General features: G+C 42.5%; 1 protein-coding gene across 7 annotated transcripts in view; it reads right to left on the reverse strand.

Annotated features, from left to right (window-relative positions):
* The window catches only part of TRIO (trio Rho guanine nucleotide exchange factor), a 355,982-nt gene that overhangs the window by 186,687 nt on the left and 148,484 nt on the right, over positions 1-20,811 (reverse strand). For all 7 annotated transcript variants that reach the window (XR_012021603.1, XM_072807309.1, XM_072807307.1 and 4 more), the window contains exons 7-8: positions 20,238-20,429; positions 10,675-10,806 (exon numbers count right to left, since the gene is read on the reverse strand). Coding sequence is in view for 6 of the 7 variants with exons in the window: in XM_072807309.1 (XP_072663410.1) it covers positions 10,675-10,806; positions 20,238-20,429 (324 nt within the window). In the remaining variant the exon portion in view is untranslated. The remainder of the gene's footprint in view (positions 1-10,674; positions 10,807-20,237; positions 20,430-20,811) is intronic.

The following is a 20,811-nucleotide window of genomic DNA, read 5'->3' on the forward strand; positions in this document are numbered from 1 at the left end:
TATCAAGAACAAAATAAAATTTAAAACAAAGCCACACGACCAAACGTGGTAAAACACAGGAGTTAAAATGAAAGGATGTTCATTTTCACACATTATAGTAGAGGCCGTTCCTAATGCATAAAGATAGTATTTTGCCGTAAGCGGCATATGTCAGTTGATATAACTGCATTGCTGGGGCATCTGCAAATTAAAATTTAAATGTAATAATTTTCTCTTGAGACATTATGTTAGAATTAAATAATCACAGTGGAACAAAATTTTAACGTTGAATCTTGAAACCTCAGTTAAATAAATAATCAATATGTAGCCCTTGGCAAAGAATATATCCTTAAACTTTCTTTCTTTTTTTTTTTTTTTTTTTAAAGATTTTATTTATTTATTCATGATAGTCACAGAGAGAGAGAGAGAGAGAGAGAGAGGCAGAGACACAGGCAGAGGGAGAAGCGGGCTCCATGCACCGGGAGCCCGACGTGGGATTCGATCCCGGGTCTCCAGGATCGCGCCCTGGGCCAAAGGCAGGCGCCAAACCGCTGCGCCACCCAGGGATCCCATCCTTAAACTTTCTGATGTAGCTGGAGAGCATTTCTACTTCCAATAATAAAAAATTTTAAAGTGCTGTTTTACTTGATTCATGAACTTAAAGAAATTTTAATTAAAGTGCCATCATTTTTTAAGAGACTTCAATATTATTTCTATACTATGGCAGCTAACTACCAAATTATAATGAAATGAAAGCATTCAGACCAGCTAAATAAGTAAGCAAAGGTAAGAGTGGAATATGGAAAGAAAAACATTGTGTATTTTTCAAATGTAAGTGAATCTTAAGATTTATAAATGACTCTGCCGGATGCAGTAGGAAAAAATACTACCACATCAGACAATAAAGGTAGCGAGTCTTCGGAATAAGTCCTCAGCGCCATGATCTCTGTGCTCAGATACTTCTGAATCTGAAAGCCTCACAGGTATTCTACTGAAAGGAGAAGCAACTGAGAGTCTTGAGTACAGAACAAGGCAAACCCACAGGAGAGAGAGAAAGAGAAAGAAGAAAAAAAAAAAGAGAGAGAGAGAGAGAGGTGAATGGGACAGACCCATGCAGAAAGCCCCTGCAGGCAGAAGCCTGTGGAATTTCCTTCCATGCTCTCACAACTTTAAAGTTGTGCTGGAATGGAACATATTTGATTAAAACTGATCCAACACGTCAAATTAGCAAAACTTCAGCAGAAACCACCAAAGACGGCAGGTGACAAAGAGCCAACTAACCCACTTAGCATCAGGAAGATATAAAAACAAAAATGGTGAAAACCTAAGTCTTGTAAAGCAGGGAGTCACCCCCAGGAGCCACTGAATCTCAGGTGGCATTTTCAACACAATGACTTTGGAAAGGGAGGCTCTGTAATGGATTTGGGCAGGAACTCATTGAGGAGGATCCAGAAAGGTAGGAGAGACCTCAAAATGACCACCTATCCTGCTCAATCATCTGAGCTAGGCTCTAACATACAGATGAAGGTTCTTCTTTTTTTTTTTTTTTTGCCTACTTTAACATACACCAATTTTTCCAGGAATGAATTTACCATGTTGATCAAAGCAAAACAGTGCCTGGTTTCCTTTGGAATTTTATAAGAGCTGCTTAGCATTTCAAAGCAACAGCACAATACTAACATTCTCTGTATTGGTGTCCCAATAGAACACATGTCTAGTCTGCATTTGCTGTATTCACAATACTTTTTTACCTATGGCCAACACAGATAAAAATCTGAATATCTAATTTTTTTTCATCTATTTGCACGTACTTAGGCATTTATAGGAACATATTTTATTATAAATCACCTTCGTCTCTAACCTATATAGTAGTATATGATTTACATACATGCACACATATAAATTTCTGTGAAGATAGATCATTCATACATTTTATTCTAGTACGCATCACAGAAAATGTTTTGTTAATCATTGGGGGTGCAGCTTCTCCGACTGAAAATCAGTGCCCCAAGCCATACATTCCACATTCTACAGAACTTAGCAAGAATTCTTATAAATATCTTCTCTAAGTTTTACTCCTTATAATAAACAGAAGTCGAGAAATGTAGAGAGCATGTGATTTAGTGAATATGTGTTAGAAGGCTAGAGATCAGAGTATGGCAGAAACTGATAGTTACCTCCTCGGTGTCCTCTGGCCCCTCTTTGACAGCCAAACCCCAACAGCCAGCAGTGGCAATTCCCTGGTTATAAAACTGCATTTTCCAACCTCACTTCCAAAAGGAGTGGCCAATGTACAGAAGCAAAAAAATGTTGAGGGGGCTTCCAGGAAAGACGTTTAGGAAGTAGAATATGTCATCTCCTGCCCCCCTTGCTTCTTTCTCTTCCCTGCTGCCAAGAACTTGGTGGAGATGGCTGGAGCTTTGGCAACTAATACTAACCTTGAGGCAGCCTTAAGGATGGCAGCCTACCTCCTAAAAGAGGCAAAAGACAAAAGGATCCAGAGATCTCTTACTAACAGAGCTACTGCACCAGCCCTGCACTGCCAGCCTTGGGACTTCTACACTGACAGAAAGCAAATTTTGTCAGTGGAAGACACTGTGGCAACAGAAGTGGTGGGGAAGATTCCAGGCAAGAGAACATCTCTTACAGCCACGGAGACCAGACAGCACATTCTCGTTTTGGAAACAATTCTATTTCAGTGCAGCTTTTATTTTAATTTTTTAATAAGATTTTGTTTATTTGAGAGGGAAAGAGCAAGTGCATGCAAGACAGAACACTGGGGTGGGCAGAGGCAAGGAGGGAGAAGAAGACTCCCCGCTGGGCTGGGAGCCTCACACAGGGCTCCATCCCAGGATCCTGGGATCATGACCTGGGCAGACGCTTAACCAATTGAGCCACCCAGGTGCCCCTCAGTGTAGCTTTTGTAGATTTATCAATTTAAAAGACGAGATATTCAAGCACATAAAGAATATCATTTCTATTTCAGTGACTTTCAGCAAAATGACTGTCTTCATAAGTAGAGTATTAAGTAGAAAAAAAAAAATTCTACAAATTTATGAAGGCTACCATTCTATTGCATAGAAATAAAAATTTTTAAATGGTATAGAATAACCATAAGAGAAATAATGAGAGACACTTAAAAGTACAGAGCTGCCCAAATATTACTATATAGTTTACTGAAACAAATAGCCTATGTTTACAGTATGTGATGTAGTTTCTTAACCACAGAACCAGATGAATTTATTGAAGTTATGCGTTTTGTCTAAAAAAAATTTTTTTTTTTAGCTCTCAGGCAGTCAAATCTTGTCCCACAAAGGGACAATAGTTGCAAAAAAGAAAATCAGCCTGTATTATCAAAAAGCAGGACTTCTGTAATTTTTGAAAAAAATCGAACTGGCTCATTTTTTTCAGGTTCTGCTCTTTGTTTTTCTTGGAATACAGTGCTCAGGGTCTTCACAGAGCAAATTACATTTTACAAAGACTAATGTTCCATAAATGTATTAACTAATAATATGTTCTAATAACTAAATCAGTTAGGAAAAATGAAAAAAATTTTTTTTAAGATTTTATTTATTTATTCATGAGAGACAGAGAGAGAGAGAGAGAGGCAGAGACACAGGCAGAGGGAGAAGCAGGCCCCATGCAGGAGCCTGACATGGGACTCAATCCTGGGACTTCAGGATCACTCCCTGGGCTGAAGGCAGTGCTAAACCACTAAGCCACCCAGGGATCCCCTGAAAATTCTTAACTGTTAAAAATCTAGAATAACGATCTGGTTCTTGAATATTTACTTTTTTTATTATTTTATTTATTTATTCGAGAGAGAGAAAGAGCAAGCATGAGTGAGGGGTGGGGCGGAGGGAGCCGCACAAGCACACTCTCTGCTGAGCAAGGAACCTGACATGGGGCTTGATCCCATAATCCTGAGAAATCGTGATTTGAGCCAAAGGCAGATGCTTAACCAACTGAGCCACCACCGGATTCCCTGAATATTTACTTTTAATCAAACTGGACATAAGATTTATAAGACTGGTAAGATCTGGATTCCTGTGTTCTACCACAGCTCACAGAGACTTCCCTATTCTTATTTCTGATACTTGCACTCTACATTTCCCATAAATCAGGTTAGACCTAACCTGATTCCATCAGGAATCTTCTTCATGTACACAAAGAAGGTTCCTCTGATCTAAGGAAAGGGAACAATAGCTGGAGATTATTGCTTGTGGCTGCAAAAATCACCACAACCCAAAGACCACACGTGACCTACAATATGTCAATTAAGTCCAAATGTGGTGGTGTAGATCTCAAAGTGCTATGAAATGTTATTTTCCAGATATAACCCAAACAAGCAAAGTAGAGAAGATATATAAAGGCATGACCAGAAATGATGACACTTAGCACATAGTGAAGAAAAGCATCAGCTCAAACCAACACAATTTGTTTTGATTTTTTTTTGCAGGGCTTGGAGCTTGCCACGGCCTGCTGAGCACGCACCTTCAGGTTAAGCCTGGGAATGGCTTCACAGCCACCACTATCCTTTCCAACTCCTGCTGAAATGATTCTGAAGTCAAAGTTCTAATAAAGCAGGAAAGAGTGACAATGGGTCCGCATGTCCTGTCATTCTGGTCAATGGTCCTTGTCCAAACAGGTACACTTCCTCCCTGAACCAAGAGGTTAAACCTGTAAGATGACTACGCTAAGAAGCTCCTACCAATAACAGAGGCGAATGACCTGAAAGTCCTGTACTGGCAGAAGCATTTACCCATGTTTCAGGGAGGTGCCTGAGAGAGAAAAGGCAACGTTCTTGCCTTCAGATTTTTTGGCTCCCTGCTGATGATGGTGGTTCTTTCCCCAGGCAAAGTTCTTAGGATGGTCCTCTAAAGGCAGGTTTCTAGGGCTTTCAGCTATCAGGCTTCTTACTCAAAACCAGATCAATCTAACCACGTTTGACTCTCTGATACCTCTACAGAGGATCATCAGAAAGGAAGAACCAAAATAAGATGAAAACAGGAAGTTTTCAGATCTAAGTGAACTAAGTCAGATCTATGAGAACTAAGTCAGATCTATGAGAGAACGTGGATGTTCTGCAGATTCCAGTTGGACTTGACATTCTGTACTGCTTTATACTTTAAGCCATTGCAAGGCTTCAAGTCCTGAGGGCAGGGAGAGACTGCTCCAGGATCTGTCACCTCAGATGCTGTGCCAAACACCCACTCCACACCCTGCCTATCAACAGCAATGCTTCGATACTTAACGAGGCTTTGGAACAACCGTCTTACAGAAGCTCCTCTAGAGCAAGGTCTCAGAGCTTCCCCATATACCAAAGATGCAGGATTTTATAAGTTTACGATCAACGTGACTCATTCAGCTGTTTTTCTCATATGCTGTTAACACTAATCATGCCATCACCCACATATATAGTCCCTTAAAAAAGGAAGCCAATCGGCCTCACAGGCAGCAAACCGATCATTTCCATGAGGCCCCATTGAAGTGTGCATTATGTCAGCACATTTGCTTAATGGAGAAACTATTACAGAAATGAAACCTTGATATCACAGCAAATCAGAGCAGCCAAAGCCAACGTGCCATCTCTCTTCCTCCTGCCCCAAGAATGGCTACTCATGCGAAGACTTCAGCAGGTGCATGGATGCTCACTGCACAATTCATTCAGTGTTTAGGTTTGCATAACATCATGGGCATGCTGAGATAAAAGTCATCTGTATGAATTTAGTTTGTGGAGAAGTAGTTGATGAGTTTGCTTACTTAAAAATAAAATGTAAAAAATGAGTATGCTACATGCTGTTTCTTAAAGTATAGCTTACCCCAGACATGTCTATTGCTTCACTGTCCTCTGATCAACTACAACAGACAATATAAGCCCCAAATGTGGCAAGCTTCAGCAAGTGTGTGTTTACAAGGCACATGTATGCTCCTGCTGCTAAATCACAAATAGAAACACCACAGGATGGGTCTAATTAAAACACTGAAAAGCAGGTGTTTGTGTCTTGGAAAAAAAATGCTAGATTTTCCACAGCAAATTTGTGTCATCAGAGACAAGAAACTGCAGGCACTGTTTAAAGAAAAAATGTATGGGAAGAAGAAGGGAAAATGAGAAAGGATGAACAAGTCCCATTCTCACATGTCCCTATTCCTCATGGACCCCGTGCCCCAGCAGTGGTTCACAGCCCTGGGAGGAGTGCCTCCTAGGCAGATCACAACCCTTTCAAACAGGGTAAGGACTAGCTCCCAGTATGTGCTCGGTGAAGCCTCTGCAGCAGAGTCATCAGATCAGTAAGTACGTCCATTAAAATGGATAGAGAGGGATCCCTGGGTGGCGCAGCGGTTTGGCGCCTGCCTTTGGCCCAGGGCGCGATCCTGGAGACCCGGGATCGAATCCCACGTCAGGCTCCTGGTGCATGGAGTCTGCTTCTCCCTCTGCCTGTGTCTCTGCCTCTCTCTCTCTCTCTCTCTCTCTCTGTGACTATCATCAATAAAAAAAAAAAAAAAAAAAAAAAAAAAAAAAAATGGATAGAGATTCTCGATCTCTAGGATAGAGCATGAGCAGCTGCTCTAACCAGCACACCAAAGTTAGAAAACCACTAATTCAGGAAAGGAAAAATCACTTTGAAATCAAAAGCAGGCCTTCCCTTCCCATCTTCCTTCCCCGCCCCTCCTGGCAAAGAGGAAACGGTGCCTAGGGTCTGAGGCAGTGAGGGTGGGGGCGCCAGCACAGGTGTCCCCTGATGGGCTTTCTAAGGATCCGGGGAGTGGGGGAGAGAAGCATACAGAGAAGCCAAAGTGGTTAGGAGACTCAGCAGATTGAGAAAATTCACTCACTGAACAGTTAATAGATTTGAGGATAAGAGGAGCCAGGCTTCTTGTCATCTGAGAAGGATTTGTAAATACAGAAAGGGAAAAGCTGGAAAGAGCCCTAATTGGATTAGAACTGGAAGCACCAGTACGGACATGTGGATGTTTAAAACAGACACAGGGTGACACAGCAGCAGTTTCAGGTGGGTGTGTATGCGTGCATGGGTAGGTGGGTGGGTGGACAGGTACACAGCCGCCTACAAAGGTTTCCTGACTGTCTGCCTTGAGGGCCTAGAAGCACTGACACCCCACAAGCAAACAAGCACTCTTATGCGCCCCCATCTTAGTGTCTAAATACCACACCACAGAAGTAACTGAACTCTTCGGTGAGATGGCTGATCCCAGGGATGAGGCAGGAAAAGTACAAAATGTGCCTGGGAACATTACACAAGAAAGTAAGGAGTGCTCAGATAATGATAAGGACATTAAAACAAAAATAAAAACAAACAAACAAAAGAAAACCACACGCAAAAAGGGGCTTCTGCTGGCTAACTATGGACAGTTTAAGCATCAAAATAGAGTATTGGAGTTGAATATACCATAAATACATACTGAAATAATGAAAAGATAGGAAAGAGAGAAAATAAAGTTCTTCCTCACAGTAGCAAACCACGTAATAAATAGAGCAGGATTACTGGCCACAAGCCAGCCATCACAACAAGGGTAGCTGATTGGGGCAAGAACCATCTCCCACAAAATGCTCAAAACCAAATTTTTTTAATGGTGACTTTTCACTGGAGAAACCTTGCAGACACCAACTTCACCAAGTTGGCAGGAGGGGTCAGCATCCTGCGACCCTGCTGTGACACTCAGTTTTTAACAGCACAGGAGGAAAATTGGCTGGATGGGCAGGGATTGAGGGTCATCCTAGAGAATGAGCTATATTCTCTCTCACTGTCATGAAGACTAAAGAATGTTCCACTGTGAAGGAAGCTGAAGAGATGTGTCCACTGAGTGTAACACATGCTGTTGGACAGGGCCCCGGGCCAGGCATAGTGAGATCCATGGGAATTAGGGCTGGGTCTGGGGGCAGGATGGCTGTGCTGTAGCACAGCTGGTTCACTAACTGCAGAGACGGGGGGTGGGGAGAGCAAATGTGGAAAAATGTGGAAGAGAAGTCTATAGTTTCTATATATGGTTCTATAAATGGTTTCTATAGTCTGAAACCATTTCAAACTTTAATTAAAAAGGAAAAAAAGTTTGTTCTGTTCTATTGAAAGTCTTTCCTGTTCATTTCACTGTTAGGTTACTGTTTTCCTTAAGTTTATAGCTCAGTCACAACATGTTTTTAGGCTAAAAATTGTGGTTTAAGCCCTTAGCCTGAAAAGCAGTTTACTTGCCATCAAACTATTTAAGACTTTAATAGCAATATAAAATTTAATGAAACTGCACCACAGGTTAAGTTTCCATGTCAAGATGCCCCATTTCTACAGATTCTGTACTTGACTAGAAGTTCAAAGGCAAGAGGCAGACTGAACTGGTCATTGTAGCAGAGGATGCCACTGGTCAGGTCAGGCTGACTCGGACAAAAGTTGTGTCAGCAAAGGCTGTGGCCAAGCTGCTGCTGATCACCTTGTGAGTGAGCTATTCAACCCTAAAGAGGTCTGGAACCTATCCGGTAACCAAAATGCAGCTCCCAAGAAAATCATTAGTAAGTAGATGAGTGAAGGCCTACTTACACGGTAGACGATATCACTCACTTTCTTTATTACAGGTCAAAGTCAGACAATGCCTAGAGATGGTACTCTAGGGAGAAAGGACTTAATATTTTTTGGAACTCACAGTAATCCTCATGAACTAATGTGATGAAAAAATTACAGATCTGTTCAACTTTCACTTTTACTATTAAAAAGGCTATCACTAGGCACCTGGCTGGCTTGGTCGGGTGAGCATCCAACCCTTGATTTCAGCTCGCGTCATGACCTCAGGGAGGTGAGATCAGCCCCACATGCAGCTCAACGCTGGGCGTGAAGCCTCCTTCAGATTTTTGTTCTCCCTTCTCTCTCCCAACCCCCTCTAAAAATTAAATAATAAACAAATTAAAAACACTGTCACTAATACTTATATAGGTCCTAAATGAACCAGATAACCAAATTAGCTAAAAATATATTGGGTGCAAAATTAAGAATACAAAGTGGACTTTTGTAAACACTCCATGGACAAAATAAAACAGTGCTGAAAAAAAAAGGGGGAGGGGGATCTTGTTGGATAAAAAGGTGTCCAGAGAACAATCATGTAGATTTCAACCTTCAGGGCAGGAGGTGTGACCAGATTCTGAAGTAAATATCGAGGCCTTGCGCACATCCACATATCCCTTCCATTCGCCCAAAGACACCAAAGGATCTGGAGGCCCGGGCCCAAGGACAGGAGAGTGGTAGCTGCTTGGTGAAGCAGGAAGTGCCAGACTGAAAAGCAAGCCACCAATTTCTTCCCTTTGACTCTGACAAGTGTTTTTGTAGTTCCAATCAAGGAAGATGTGGATATACTGAGCATCCACTCTGTGCCCTGCCCTCTGCCAGGGGTTTTGTACTATTTCTTACTCCAGTCTCTGGTGATCTTTCATCACCACATACACAACTGTAGACGCCAACAATGAAAGGAGAGTGGGGGAAACCTTGCTGAAAACAGGCATGCACCCCCACCCCCCTCTGGGAATTTAACCAGTATCACAAAGGCAGACTGGCCTGATGACCACGACGTGGATGAGGGAGACACAGCTCAAGCTCTCTGCACTCACTAGCATGTGAGAGCACCCAGAGGCAGCAGGATGGTGGCTGAGAGCATGCAACCTGCTTGCCTGGGTTCACGTCTCTGCTCCATCTCCTCCAGTGGCTGACCTGGCACAAGTCATCTCATCTCGGAGCCTTGGTCTCCTCATTTTAACAGCACAACCAACAAAGACATGTGCCCCAGAGTTGTGAACATTAAGTAAGTGATCACATAAAGTCCTCAAAAAAGGCCTGTGCCAAGGGCACTTGGGTGGCTCAGTCCATTAAGCATCCAACACTTGATTTAGGCTCAGGTCATGATCTCAGGGTGGTGGGATGGAGCCTACTTAAGATTCTCTCCCTCCCTCTCATGCACATGAGCGTGTGTGTCTGTCTCTCCCTCTAATAATAATAAATGAAATTTTAAAAATGTGGCCCAGAAAAAGGGGGCAATAAATAAGACAGAGATATAATAAATAAATAATTTACCTTAAAGTAATAAGGAAAATACAATACTTGGATTTCTAAAACAGCCAGTAGCTTCAAACAGTGTGTGTTTTTGTGCACCTGAGTGGCTCAGTCAGTTGAGCATCTGACTCTTGGTTTCGGCTCAGGTCATGATCTCAGGGTTGTGAGACTGAACCACACATGGGCCCCACACTCAGTGGGAAGTCTGCTTGAGATTCTCTCCTCTTTTTCTGCCCCTCCCACTTGTATGCTCTCTCTCAAATAAATACATAAATCTTAAAAACAAAATAGTGCATGCTTTTTGATCCAAAACATGAGGCATTATCAAGTTTCCCTCCTTTCTAGAAAGCTTCATTCAGGAAAATTAAATTGAGTTCAGCTAGACTGAATAGCATGCAAAAATATGTATTTCCTAAGTACTTGCAAGATCAGAATGTTGAAATTTCACTTATTCTAGCAGATGAAAAAACATAAGCACTCTGGAGGAGATCCACAGAGGGCCAGGAGATTCGCTCAAGGCTCACCACCCTGTATTACACAAGCCCCACCCCCCACCCTAGCACACATACTTTAAAAGTCACAACAAAATTGCAGTGTAACAGGAAGTCTACGACTTTCTCTTTGCATCTAGAGTGAAATGCCCACTCACCTCGGAATAAGCAAGGGTGATGTGCTCATATATTCCCTGGTGGTGGTGAATGGCATCCTCCAGATCCTGCAGCTCCGAGGGAAGGTCTACCTCACCACAGGCTTTACACCACGAATCCACGTTGCTCATATACTTGGAAGATTAAAAAAAAAGGGGGGATAATTTCTATCAATGGCAATTTGTACTGAGAAGTAGATTATTTTTTTAACGTGGTTTTGCAATTACAGTAGTTGAGAGAGAGCCTAAGAACGCAGTGGGGCTGAGTGTCCACCTCAGACGGCACTACGTGAGCCCTCACACTAACGCGAGCCACTGCTGGATTCCATCTGAGCTCAAGTCCTCGCAGAAGTCTGGATGACGGCCCCTGGTGACAGGCTCACGGCTAGCAGTCTGTGTGCAGCAGCCGTCTGGCATTCCGGTTTGGGCCTCCCAGTTCACTCCGCAGCCCTCCTCCGAACCGCTGGGTGCAAGCGTGCTGCGCCCAGGCCTCAGCCAGGTGGCTGCTCCAGCCTTCCTGCTTTCTTCTAACACAGACGTGCTGATGGAAGCCCTAGTGTCTGAAATCCTTTACCTGAACACAGGAAGAGTAGCAGGCCCATTTTCCCAAAAAGACCAAATGAAGGCCACCCAAACTCTTCAGCTGTGCCCACTAAGCCTCCGGGAAGGCCAAGGGAGGTGGCACACTCACTCAGAGGTCTTTTTCACTTTGCATGCAGACAAAAAGGGAAGAGTCTCAGCTGTAGTCTGGGCTGAGAACTGCCATCCAACCTCCCCTCAGTTTTCTCCACTGCCACCCCCGCAGCCCCAGGATCCATCAATAGCAGAGAAATCACTGGCAGGCCTCCTAGGGAGATCCTATCAGCATTCATCACAAAGAAGTGTCAGAAGCCCAATTAAAGACACTAATTCAATTAAGCCAAATAGGCATGGACACATTTCCCGGACTTTACTTCTTCTACTCTAATTGCCTGGCATCTTTCTACATTTACCAGGGGATGCAAAGGGTGACTATTTAAAATTGGGTGACCTGCCAAACAGGAAACATGCTATGAGTCTCTAAAAATATATAGGAGAATGGCCTCCCAGTTACTTATGACATTTTTAGAAACTTAAAATAAGCAAGTCACCCAAGTAATAATGTTCATAAAAATCCTTTTATTATTAACATATTGGCTCAGAAAAATATCTGTATGCAAACCTTGGGGCTTGAAAGCAATTTGTAGGGCATTAATGTGTCATATGATAGCATCTGATGGCTTTAACTGACACCAATGCAGGGAACATCCTCTTGTAACGCATTCCTAACACCAATAGGGCAACAGAAGTAGTAATAAAGTTACTTTACACCTCTCCCCTCCACATGTGTACATGTGTGACTACACACACATATTTCTAAGGATTTCTTGTGTGGAATGTTCTATAAATGTCAAATAGGTCAGGCTGAATGATTCTAAGTATTCTTGATCTCGATTTTACTTTTTCCACTAATACATTTAACACTAATCACTGTAAACCTTTCTCAAATATGAATTGACTCAGGTTAACCATCATTCATAAATCATCAGGTCAAATCATCAGTTAATTGCTCCTGCATGATGGCCACTGTGGCACACCCAGAGTCACCATATATTCTTTAGAAGAGGCTAAAATGCTTCTGTTATAACAAGGTGGAAACAAGTTTCACTTATCAATACCACACAATAAACAGAAGTGTTGGGCTAATATATCACTGTACCAAAATGACTATTGAAATATATTCAACTCCAATTTCTGAAGCAACCAGTAAAGAGAAACTTTCAAGATGTTTTATATACACCTGTAGTAAGTTACAATTTTTTCAAGTCTATGGAAAGGGTATTGATTACACTTACTTGAAAAATATAGCCAGGTCCTAAATACAGAGGATGGCCTGCCATGTGGAAATCTCGTGGAGAAGGGATTCTGCACATCTAAATTCACTGGGTTAAGGTATGCCAGACAGAAATAAACCTGGCCATGGTTTCACAGGATTTTGTACAAGTGTAATTTGTCTTTTGTTTATGAGATGGCAACCCTAGACCCCAAAGGGCAAGCTCTAAGCCCTTAATGCTTTCTGAAATACCCACTGCCACCAGGGTAGCAATCTCCAATCAGAAAGTCAAAAAAGAGGGCACTAATAGGTTTTCCCCCAAGGAAAAGGCATTCTAGTGACAAAGTTCAACAGGTACCTATATGGAAGAGAACCTCTCAGAACCTTTTAATATGATAACATGCATTACAGATGGGCAATGGGGGCAGCCTGGTATGTACATTCCTGAACTTTTCTGACCATTCTTATGCATTCCACCCCCTCCAAACCACTCCCCCACAACATGTATCACCATCTTGAGAAACACGGTTTGGGATTACAACACCACGGGAATCTGTCTGGAACAGAGCCTGACCACCCTGTAAAGGACAATGCAGAAGGTGGCTACCATACTCTTGTGAGATCAGAGCAGCCTGTTTATAGTCTCTGACGCTTTAGATGCCCATTAGATCAAAACACGAAAACACATGGTATCCAGCTAGGCTGAGGGTAAAGACAGGAGAGGGAGAGAGAAACATTTCTCCATGAATTCAAATCAGGAGCTGCCTATAGAACTGAGACTTGTGATGCTCAGCAGAATGATGACTTTGTTAAAATGTAGCTGAATGAAGACAGTGTGGTACTGGCACAAAAACAGACACATAGGGATCCCTGGGTGGCGCAGCGGTTTGGCGCCTGCCTTTGGCCCAGGGCGCGATCCTGGAGACCCGGGATCGAATCCCACATCGGGCTCCCGGTGCATGGAGCCTGCTTCTCCCTCTGCCTATGTCTCTGCCTCTCTCTCTCTCTCTCTGGGACTATCATAAATAAATAAAAATTAAAAAAAAAAAAAAAAAAAAAACAGACACATAGATCAGTGGAACAGAATAGAGAATCCAGAAGTGGACCCTGAACTTTATGGGCAACTAATATTCGATAAAGGAGGAAAGACTATCCATTGGAAGAAAGACAGTCTCTTCAATAAATGGTGCTGGGAAAATTGGACATCCACAGGCAGAAGAATGAAACTAGACCACTCTCTTTCACCATACACAAAGATAAACTCAAAATGGATGAAAGATCTAAATGTGAGACAAGATTCCATCAAAATCCTAGAGAAGAACACAGGCAACACCCTTTTTGAACTCGGCCATAGTAACTTCTTGCAAGATACATCCACAAAGGCAAAAGAAACAAAAGCAAAAATGAACTATTGGGACTTCATCAAGATAAGAAGCTTTTGCACAGCAAAGGATACAGTCAACAAAACTCAAAGACAACCTACAGAATGGGAGAAGATATTTGCAAATGACATATCAGATAAAGGGCTAGTTTCCAAGATCTATAAAGAACTTATTAAACTCAACACCAAAGAAACAAACAATCCAATCATGAAATGGGCAAAAGACATGAACAGAAATCTCACAGAGGAAGACATAGACATGGCCAACATGCATATGAGAAAATGCTCTGCATCACTTGCCATCAGGGAAATACAAATCAAAACTACAATGAGATACCACCTCACACCAGTGAGAATGGGGAAAATTAACAAGGCAGGAAACCACAAATGTTGGAGAGGATGCGGAGAAAAGGGAACCCTCCTACACTGTTGGTGGGAATGTGAACTGGTGCAGCCACTCTGGAAAACTGTGTGGAGGTTCCTCAAACAGTTAAAAATATACCTGCCCTACGACCCAGCAATTGCACTGTTGGGGATTTACCCCAAAGATACAAATGCAATGAAACGCCGGGACACCTGCACCCCGATGTTTCTAGCAGCAATGGCCACTATAGCCAAACTGTGGAAGGAGCCTCGGTGTCCAACGAAAGATGAATGGATAAAGAAGATGTGGTTTATATATACAATGGAATATTACTCAGCTATTAGAAATGACAAATACCCACCATTTGCTTCAACGTGGATGGAACTGGAGGGTATTATGCTGAGTGAAGTAAGTCAGTCGGAGAAGGACAAACATTATATGTTCTCATTCATGTGGGGAATAGAAATAATAGTGAAAGGGAAAATAAGGGAAGGGAGAAGAAATGTGTGGGAAATATCAGAAAGGGAGACAGAATGTAAAGACTGCTAACTCTGGGAAACGAACTAGGGGTGGTAGAAGGGGAGGAGGGCGGGGGGTGGGAGTGAATGGGTGACGGGCACTGGGTGTTATTCTGTATGTTAGTAAATTGAACACCAACAACAACAAAAAAAAAAAAGTAGCTGAATGCAGGATGATGGGTCTGGCTCAGCCAGTTTGCAAAACTGAGGCAAGCATATGAGGGCAGAGTAATACCTACAGCTTTAACAGGAGAGCTTAATTAATTAATTAGATTTGTTTTCATAAACATTTATTCCACTACCCTCCATATGCTGAGAGGATGGAGGTTTCCAACTTGGGAGCTGCTCAGCTGTCTGGCTTGCTCTGCCTGCTGCCACTCGGACCTGGTGCCTTTCTCTGGCGCCTACCTCCCTCCACATGGGGACTCCCGACAGGGCACAGCTGAGCACAGGTGGTTAGCCCATTTAGGAAACAGAAACTGCCTAGAACAGGAATTTTTCAAATATTTCATTGACAAAATTAAAACCAGTTTAAAATGTCTATACACACACATACATATATAGTATACATAGGAACTCAACAACTCTTAATTTCATTTATGTTTTCATTTTTAGAAAGTATTACCCTAAAAGTTTTACATTTGCCTGTCATTTTTATATTTGCCTACTTCACCATTTTTCTTCATGAGTATTATTCAGCATGCACTCTTTCTGGTTCCTACAAGGAAGATGGGCTCCCTTCTCTCCCTGTGGAAAGCAGAGGAGGGGGGAGTTGGTTTCGTGTGCAAAGCTCTGACACCAGCACCACAGTAACTCAGAGGAGACAGGCTCAGTTTGAACCACAATATGCCAGTGATCATGTATCATGTACCTTAAACCTGTTCTCTTTAATAACTTTTTCTTTTTATGCATATTTATTCCAGTTTCTTTCTATTCCATGAGAATCTTGTTTTTGTCCACAAGCCAAGAATTAGGCCTATGCTTTTAATAAAGTAAAACATCATTAAAATGGGAATAATTACATGTGTATTATTTGCCTTAAAAAATCAAAAAGGAATAGTGAAGTATTATTTTCCTCTGAGTTCCAACCCAGACTTACGATAAAATAATCTGGATAACTATGGTAAGTCATGTTTACCATAAATGTTATTTCTAAAACTTTTTATGGAAACTGAAGTTTTATAAGGATTTTAATCTAAGTGCTTTGTTGGTGAAAACAGTGTTCTATTATGTCAGGAACTAAAAGACTGTCACAGACCTCAATGGAAGTCCCAACAAAACCAAATCACTCCCCAAATACAGTATAAGGACAATAATACCACCAGCCCCCTCTACGTCACTGGGCTGATTTAAGGATACAATGACATTTTGTGTTAGAGAGCTCTGTAAATTCTAAAGAACTATACAAGTACTGGCACTTTATTGTTGGCTATACCAAATTGTAGAGGTTCTCATACTCTTAGAGAAGATGCAGTAATCAGATTGATGGCTCATGGTAAAGGTAAATCTTTATCAGTATTAACAGAACTTTCTGCAGTGATAGAAATGCAGACCCGTGCTGTCTGGTATAGCAGCCAGTGGCCATGATGTGGACACTGTATGGAATTTTAATTTACTTTTACATTACCGGGGATCCCTGGGTGGCGCAGCGGTTTGGCGCCTGCCTTTGGCCCAGGGCGCGATCCTGGAGACCCGGGATCGAATCCCACATCGGGCTCCCGGTGCATGCAGCCTGCTTCTCCCTCTGCCTGCGTCTCTGCCTCTCTCTCTCTATGTGTGACTATCATAAATACATTAAAAAAAAAAAAAAAGAAAGGAAATAATACTTTTACATTACCTTATTAATAAACTTTAAGTAATTTCAGTAAGTGCATATGGTGACTGGCAACCATATTGGACAGCGCAGCTCTAGACTTTTTTTTTTTTTTTTTTTCTTAAAGAAAGTCAGGCTGCCACAAGCAGCACCTCATTTGGATGTATTGGAAGTTTGACTACCCTCCTTTCCACAAATGGACCCTGAAGGTTTGTGGGAGGGGTTCTAGCAGGAGAGCACAGGTACCGCCATGCTCCTGACCAAAGAACATCCTCCTCTTTCGGGAAAAGTCACCATCCTGGGTGCAGTATGCAGCTCTGGGAGGGACACATGTGGAGTGGGGATGGAGGAGGGGGACACCCGCCTGGCCAGTCAGATCAACCCTGGCAATCGGTGGGGTGACAGATGTCACAGCCCGATCACCTTCACACTCTAGATCATTCTTTTTTAATAGTAAAAACTGGAGATGGAAAGGTGAAATAAAATCAATCACTTTCTTTTGTTTTACAAAAATGTAATTCTAGTAACATTTGCTAGGAAAGCTTCCTAGTGTGAAGAGACTATCCAGTGGATATGCCACATGACCAAAAGACATGAAGGCTGGAGCCTCCGGACACCGTGTACTAGTAACACTGCTGGCCTTGTGGTCCTGTCTCCCTGCTTGCAAACGGAGATTCTGGTTCACACACAGCCTCCCTAGAGGTGAGGACATGAGAGTGAATGGATGGCTGAGATGTCTTCAGAATACATGCTGTCTATCCAGTGTTCTCATCTAGTCTACTTCTCAAGATTTAGGTTTGCAAAATCACCAGCAAACACCAACATAAAAACTACCCACCAAGATGGCAGAGGAGCATGGCGGGGCAGTGCCGGGCCCATGTTCCCCCCGGCTGGGAGCTGTAATCCTTACAGGGAAGGCTGCTTCCCTGGGTAAAACCATCAACAATGGGGTCAGGCCTCCCCAATCAGATTTAATTTCTTATAGATACATCTGGAAGGGTTCAGAGGTAGCTAAGCTGGAAACCTAATTTATGACATCCAAGTTTCTGGTCCTCTTCTAGGGGGGCTTATGCAAACAGCATACATGTAACTGGAAGACAAAGCACTCTAGAAAAGGACCAAAGCTGAGCTGTTTCTCTCCTGGAAAGAGGAAAAGTACTTAGTAGATGTGATCTCCCTTCACACATCAGAATTTCAAGGATGTTACTCTTTGTTCAGTGAAGGGGAAGATTCCCAATATGTTTCTACTTGAGAGTAGAGACACACTCTGAAGATGTTCTCATGTCTCATCTGCACATTTCAGTCGTGTGCGGGGCTCTGCCAAGATGCCAGGCCCTTTCTTCACCAGGCTTCTTCTCTGGCTACTCTATACTCACAGAGACCTCAAGCACTGTTACAGTTTACACAAGATCCCACAAAACTATGTTCAATAATGTATTCATCTAGTTTAGTTTCCTTCAAATCCATAAATTACAGTCATTCATCTTATCCAAGTGAAAACACCCTAGGCTCTCATGATGCTGCATATTTGAAATATGTGATAAAGTTTTTAGAGGAAAAAATGTCCCATGGCACCCACATTTCTAGATTATTTTCAAGCAGGTCAGAACAGCAATGAACTTTGGGGTTTATTTATAATTCTGAATCCTACCATGTTTATGAAAGAGATTTTCCTGTGTGTTACTATGCTTCAGACCATCTGCTATTCACCCATGTAGCTTGTCCCATCTCACATTTATTCATATTATCTTCATGGAACTTTCTGAGAGCTCACTATCAGTTTATACACTTCTAGTTACAAGGGGTTGCTGTATCCCATAATATGTTACCACTCCAGATGACATATGTACAGGGACCATACATATGGCATACATCCTCCCATCCATAGTAAGGTAAAGGGCACAATACACCCCTACTCTCTGGGCAATGATAGGGACCAAGGGTGAACATGGTGCTGTTTTCTACTGAAACAGCAGAGAAAGTAATGGGTTCCCATTACTTTTTTAAAAACCTCTTTTGTGTGTGTGGGCTTTTGTTTATTCTTTATTATAAAGATAATTAAATGCGTAAGTTTAGGAAGGTGATAAATCTTACTATTGGAATCTGGAAGTCTCTGTTCACAGCTTTCACGTGAAGCTACTAAGACTTTTTTCTCTTTATATTCCATTTAGTTTCCTCTCTTGCTTCATACTTGAAAGGTTTCTACAGTCAAGATCACTACTAATTAGGGTCTTGTGCAACATTCTCGCTGCCTTGCCAAAACCCTGGGCAAGCTGGGACCTCTATCTTACCTATACTGACTTCACTCCTCAACCGGGACTGTTTCTAGATTACAAAGAGATACTATTTTCCTTCTTAGCAGCATCAGTACAAATCCCTATGAATGTAGTCTCCCCTCAACGTCAAAAGATTACCCCTATCAATATTTCTCCCTGAAAATAAGGCTTCTTTCCCATGTGTCTTCCTAGTGGCTAAAAGTTCCTGTGTTCTTTCTCTACAACTTGAGAAGGTATCTCCCTGCCCAGCACACTTTCCACTACTAAAGTCTGAGTCACAAGCAAAGCACTTCCTTTGTGCTACTTTCAGAGTGTCTGCTTAAGCAAGCTCACTGGAGGAGGATTGTAGAGGTGTGGTGAGTGGTACGCATATTTATGTGTTACCTTTTTAAGTATTTTGACCAGCACATCTGCAAATGAAGCCAATGTGGAGCCTGGATCCATACACATGATTTCATAAATGTGAAAGAACTGTCAACTGCCTAGCCAAAAGCCACTTTTGAACCCTAGCCCTTGCTGGCAGAGCCTGCCTACTGCTGTGTAAGCTACAAAGCCACGTTCACCTTTTCCCACTCTCCCCTGTAGCTAGGGTAGGGCCTGCACCCTGCTCTTGGTCAATGGAAATGGAGGCGAGGTATTTTGGGATGGAGGAGCCTTCTGAAAATAAAGTTTCCCTGATAAAAGTGACAGGCTCCACAAAACCAGACTATAATGGGCACTGTGGTTGAGGCGCAGGAGCTGTGGCATCATCTCTGTGGTCAGGACAGGAAGGCCAAGGCAACCTAAGAGGAGCAGACCCCAGGCCTGCCATTGCTGTATAGCTAGAACTCCCTATACTTTACAACTTCCTGCTTTGTGTGAAAAGCAAACCCCTGATATTTAAACATAATAATCAGGCATTGTTACTTGCTGCCAAAGCATCCTAATTAGGGTTTGCGGGAGGAGTTCTAGCAGGACAGCACAGGTACCGGCATAATTAAAATATTAAAGTGATAGTAAGGGAAAAAGAGCAGTGGCTACCACTTATTAGTACTTACTGTATCCAGGTACTCTATGGGTTGCCTAATATGAATTATCTCATTTATATGATAAAATACTCCCCCCTAAGTAGATACTTTTATTTCCACTTTACAGATGAGAAAACCAAGGAACAGAAGGTGAAGTAACTTGCTAAAGACTGCACAGCACAGGGTAAGAGAGCTAGGGTTTTAACTCACAGCTGCCTGACCTTAGAGCTCATGTTCTTAAGCACTAGACATGCCATACAAAAGTCCTCCAAGGATCTGGCCGCAGGTTGGGAGGGTACTGGGGGAGGAAGTGTTCCAGCCACCAACTTGTGGGCTGTGGGTCCCAGGCACTGACCTTTTCAGCCTTCTGGTGGAAAATGGAGGACATGTCCAGCAAGGTACTCCGCTCATCCAGGGCTGCCGCAAATGCCTTCCACTCCTGCTCCAGCTGATTCGCAATCTGCTTAATCTGCTGAGAGGCGTAGTGGCCAGACTCTACCAAGCGATTTGCCACTGACATTATGCGATTTATATTAACATACACGTTCTGCAAAAGAGGGAGAGAAAGAGGGCTTGTCAGAGGAAGGCAAACAAGAGGCTTCCTTGTAAGAACCATGGATGATAGCACTTTGTGAAACACCACCCACTAACTTCAATTTTATTTGTCACAGCAGAATCACCTGGTATATAACAGTGTACATATTTGCTATCTGATTTCCATAAACTCTAAATATTGGTTTCAATTGCTATTTTTAAAACTGCAAAATTACAAATCAACTAGCTGAGAGGCAGCCTGGTAGGCACAAAGCAATTGAGTACACAAGTGGGTGCACACAAATACACTCTTACTCACTCGTTGGCTTCGAATCCTGAAAAGGGTCCAGATGGCAAGCCTACTGATAAGTAGTCACCCAGAACTGAGAAAATCC

Source organism: Canis lupus, chromosome 31 (assembly GCF_048164855.1).
Source record: "Canis lupus baileyi chromosome 31, mCanLup2.hap1, whole genome shotgun sequence".
Classification (NCBI taxonomy): Eukaryota; Metazoa; Chordata; class Mammalia; order Carnivora; family Canidae; genus Canis; species Canis lupus.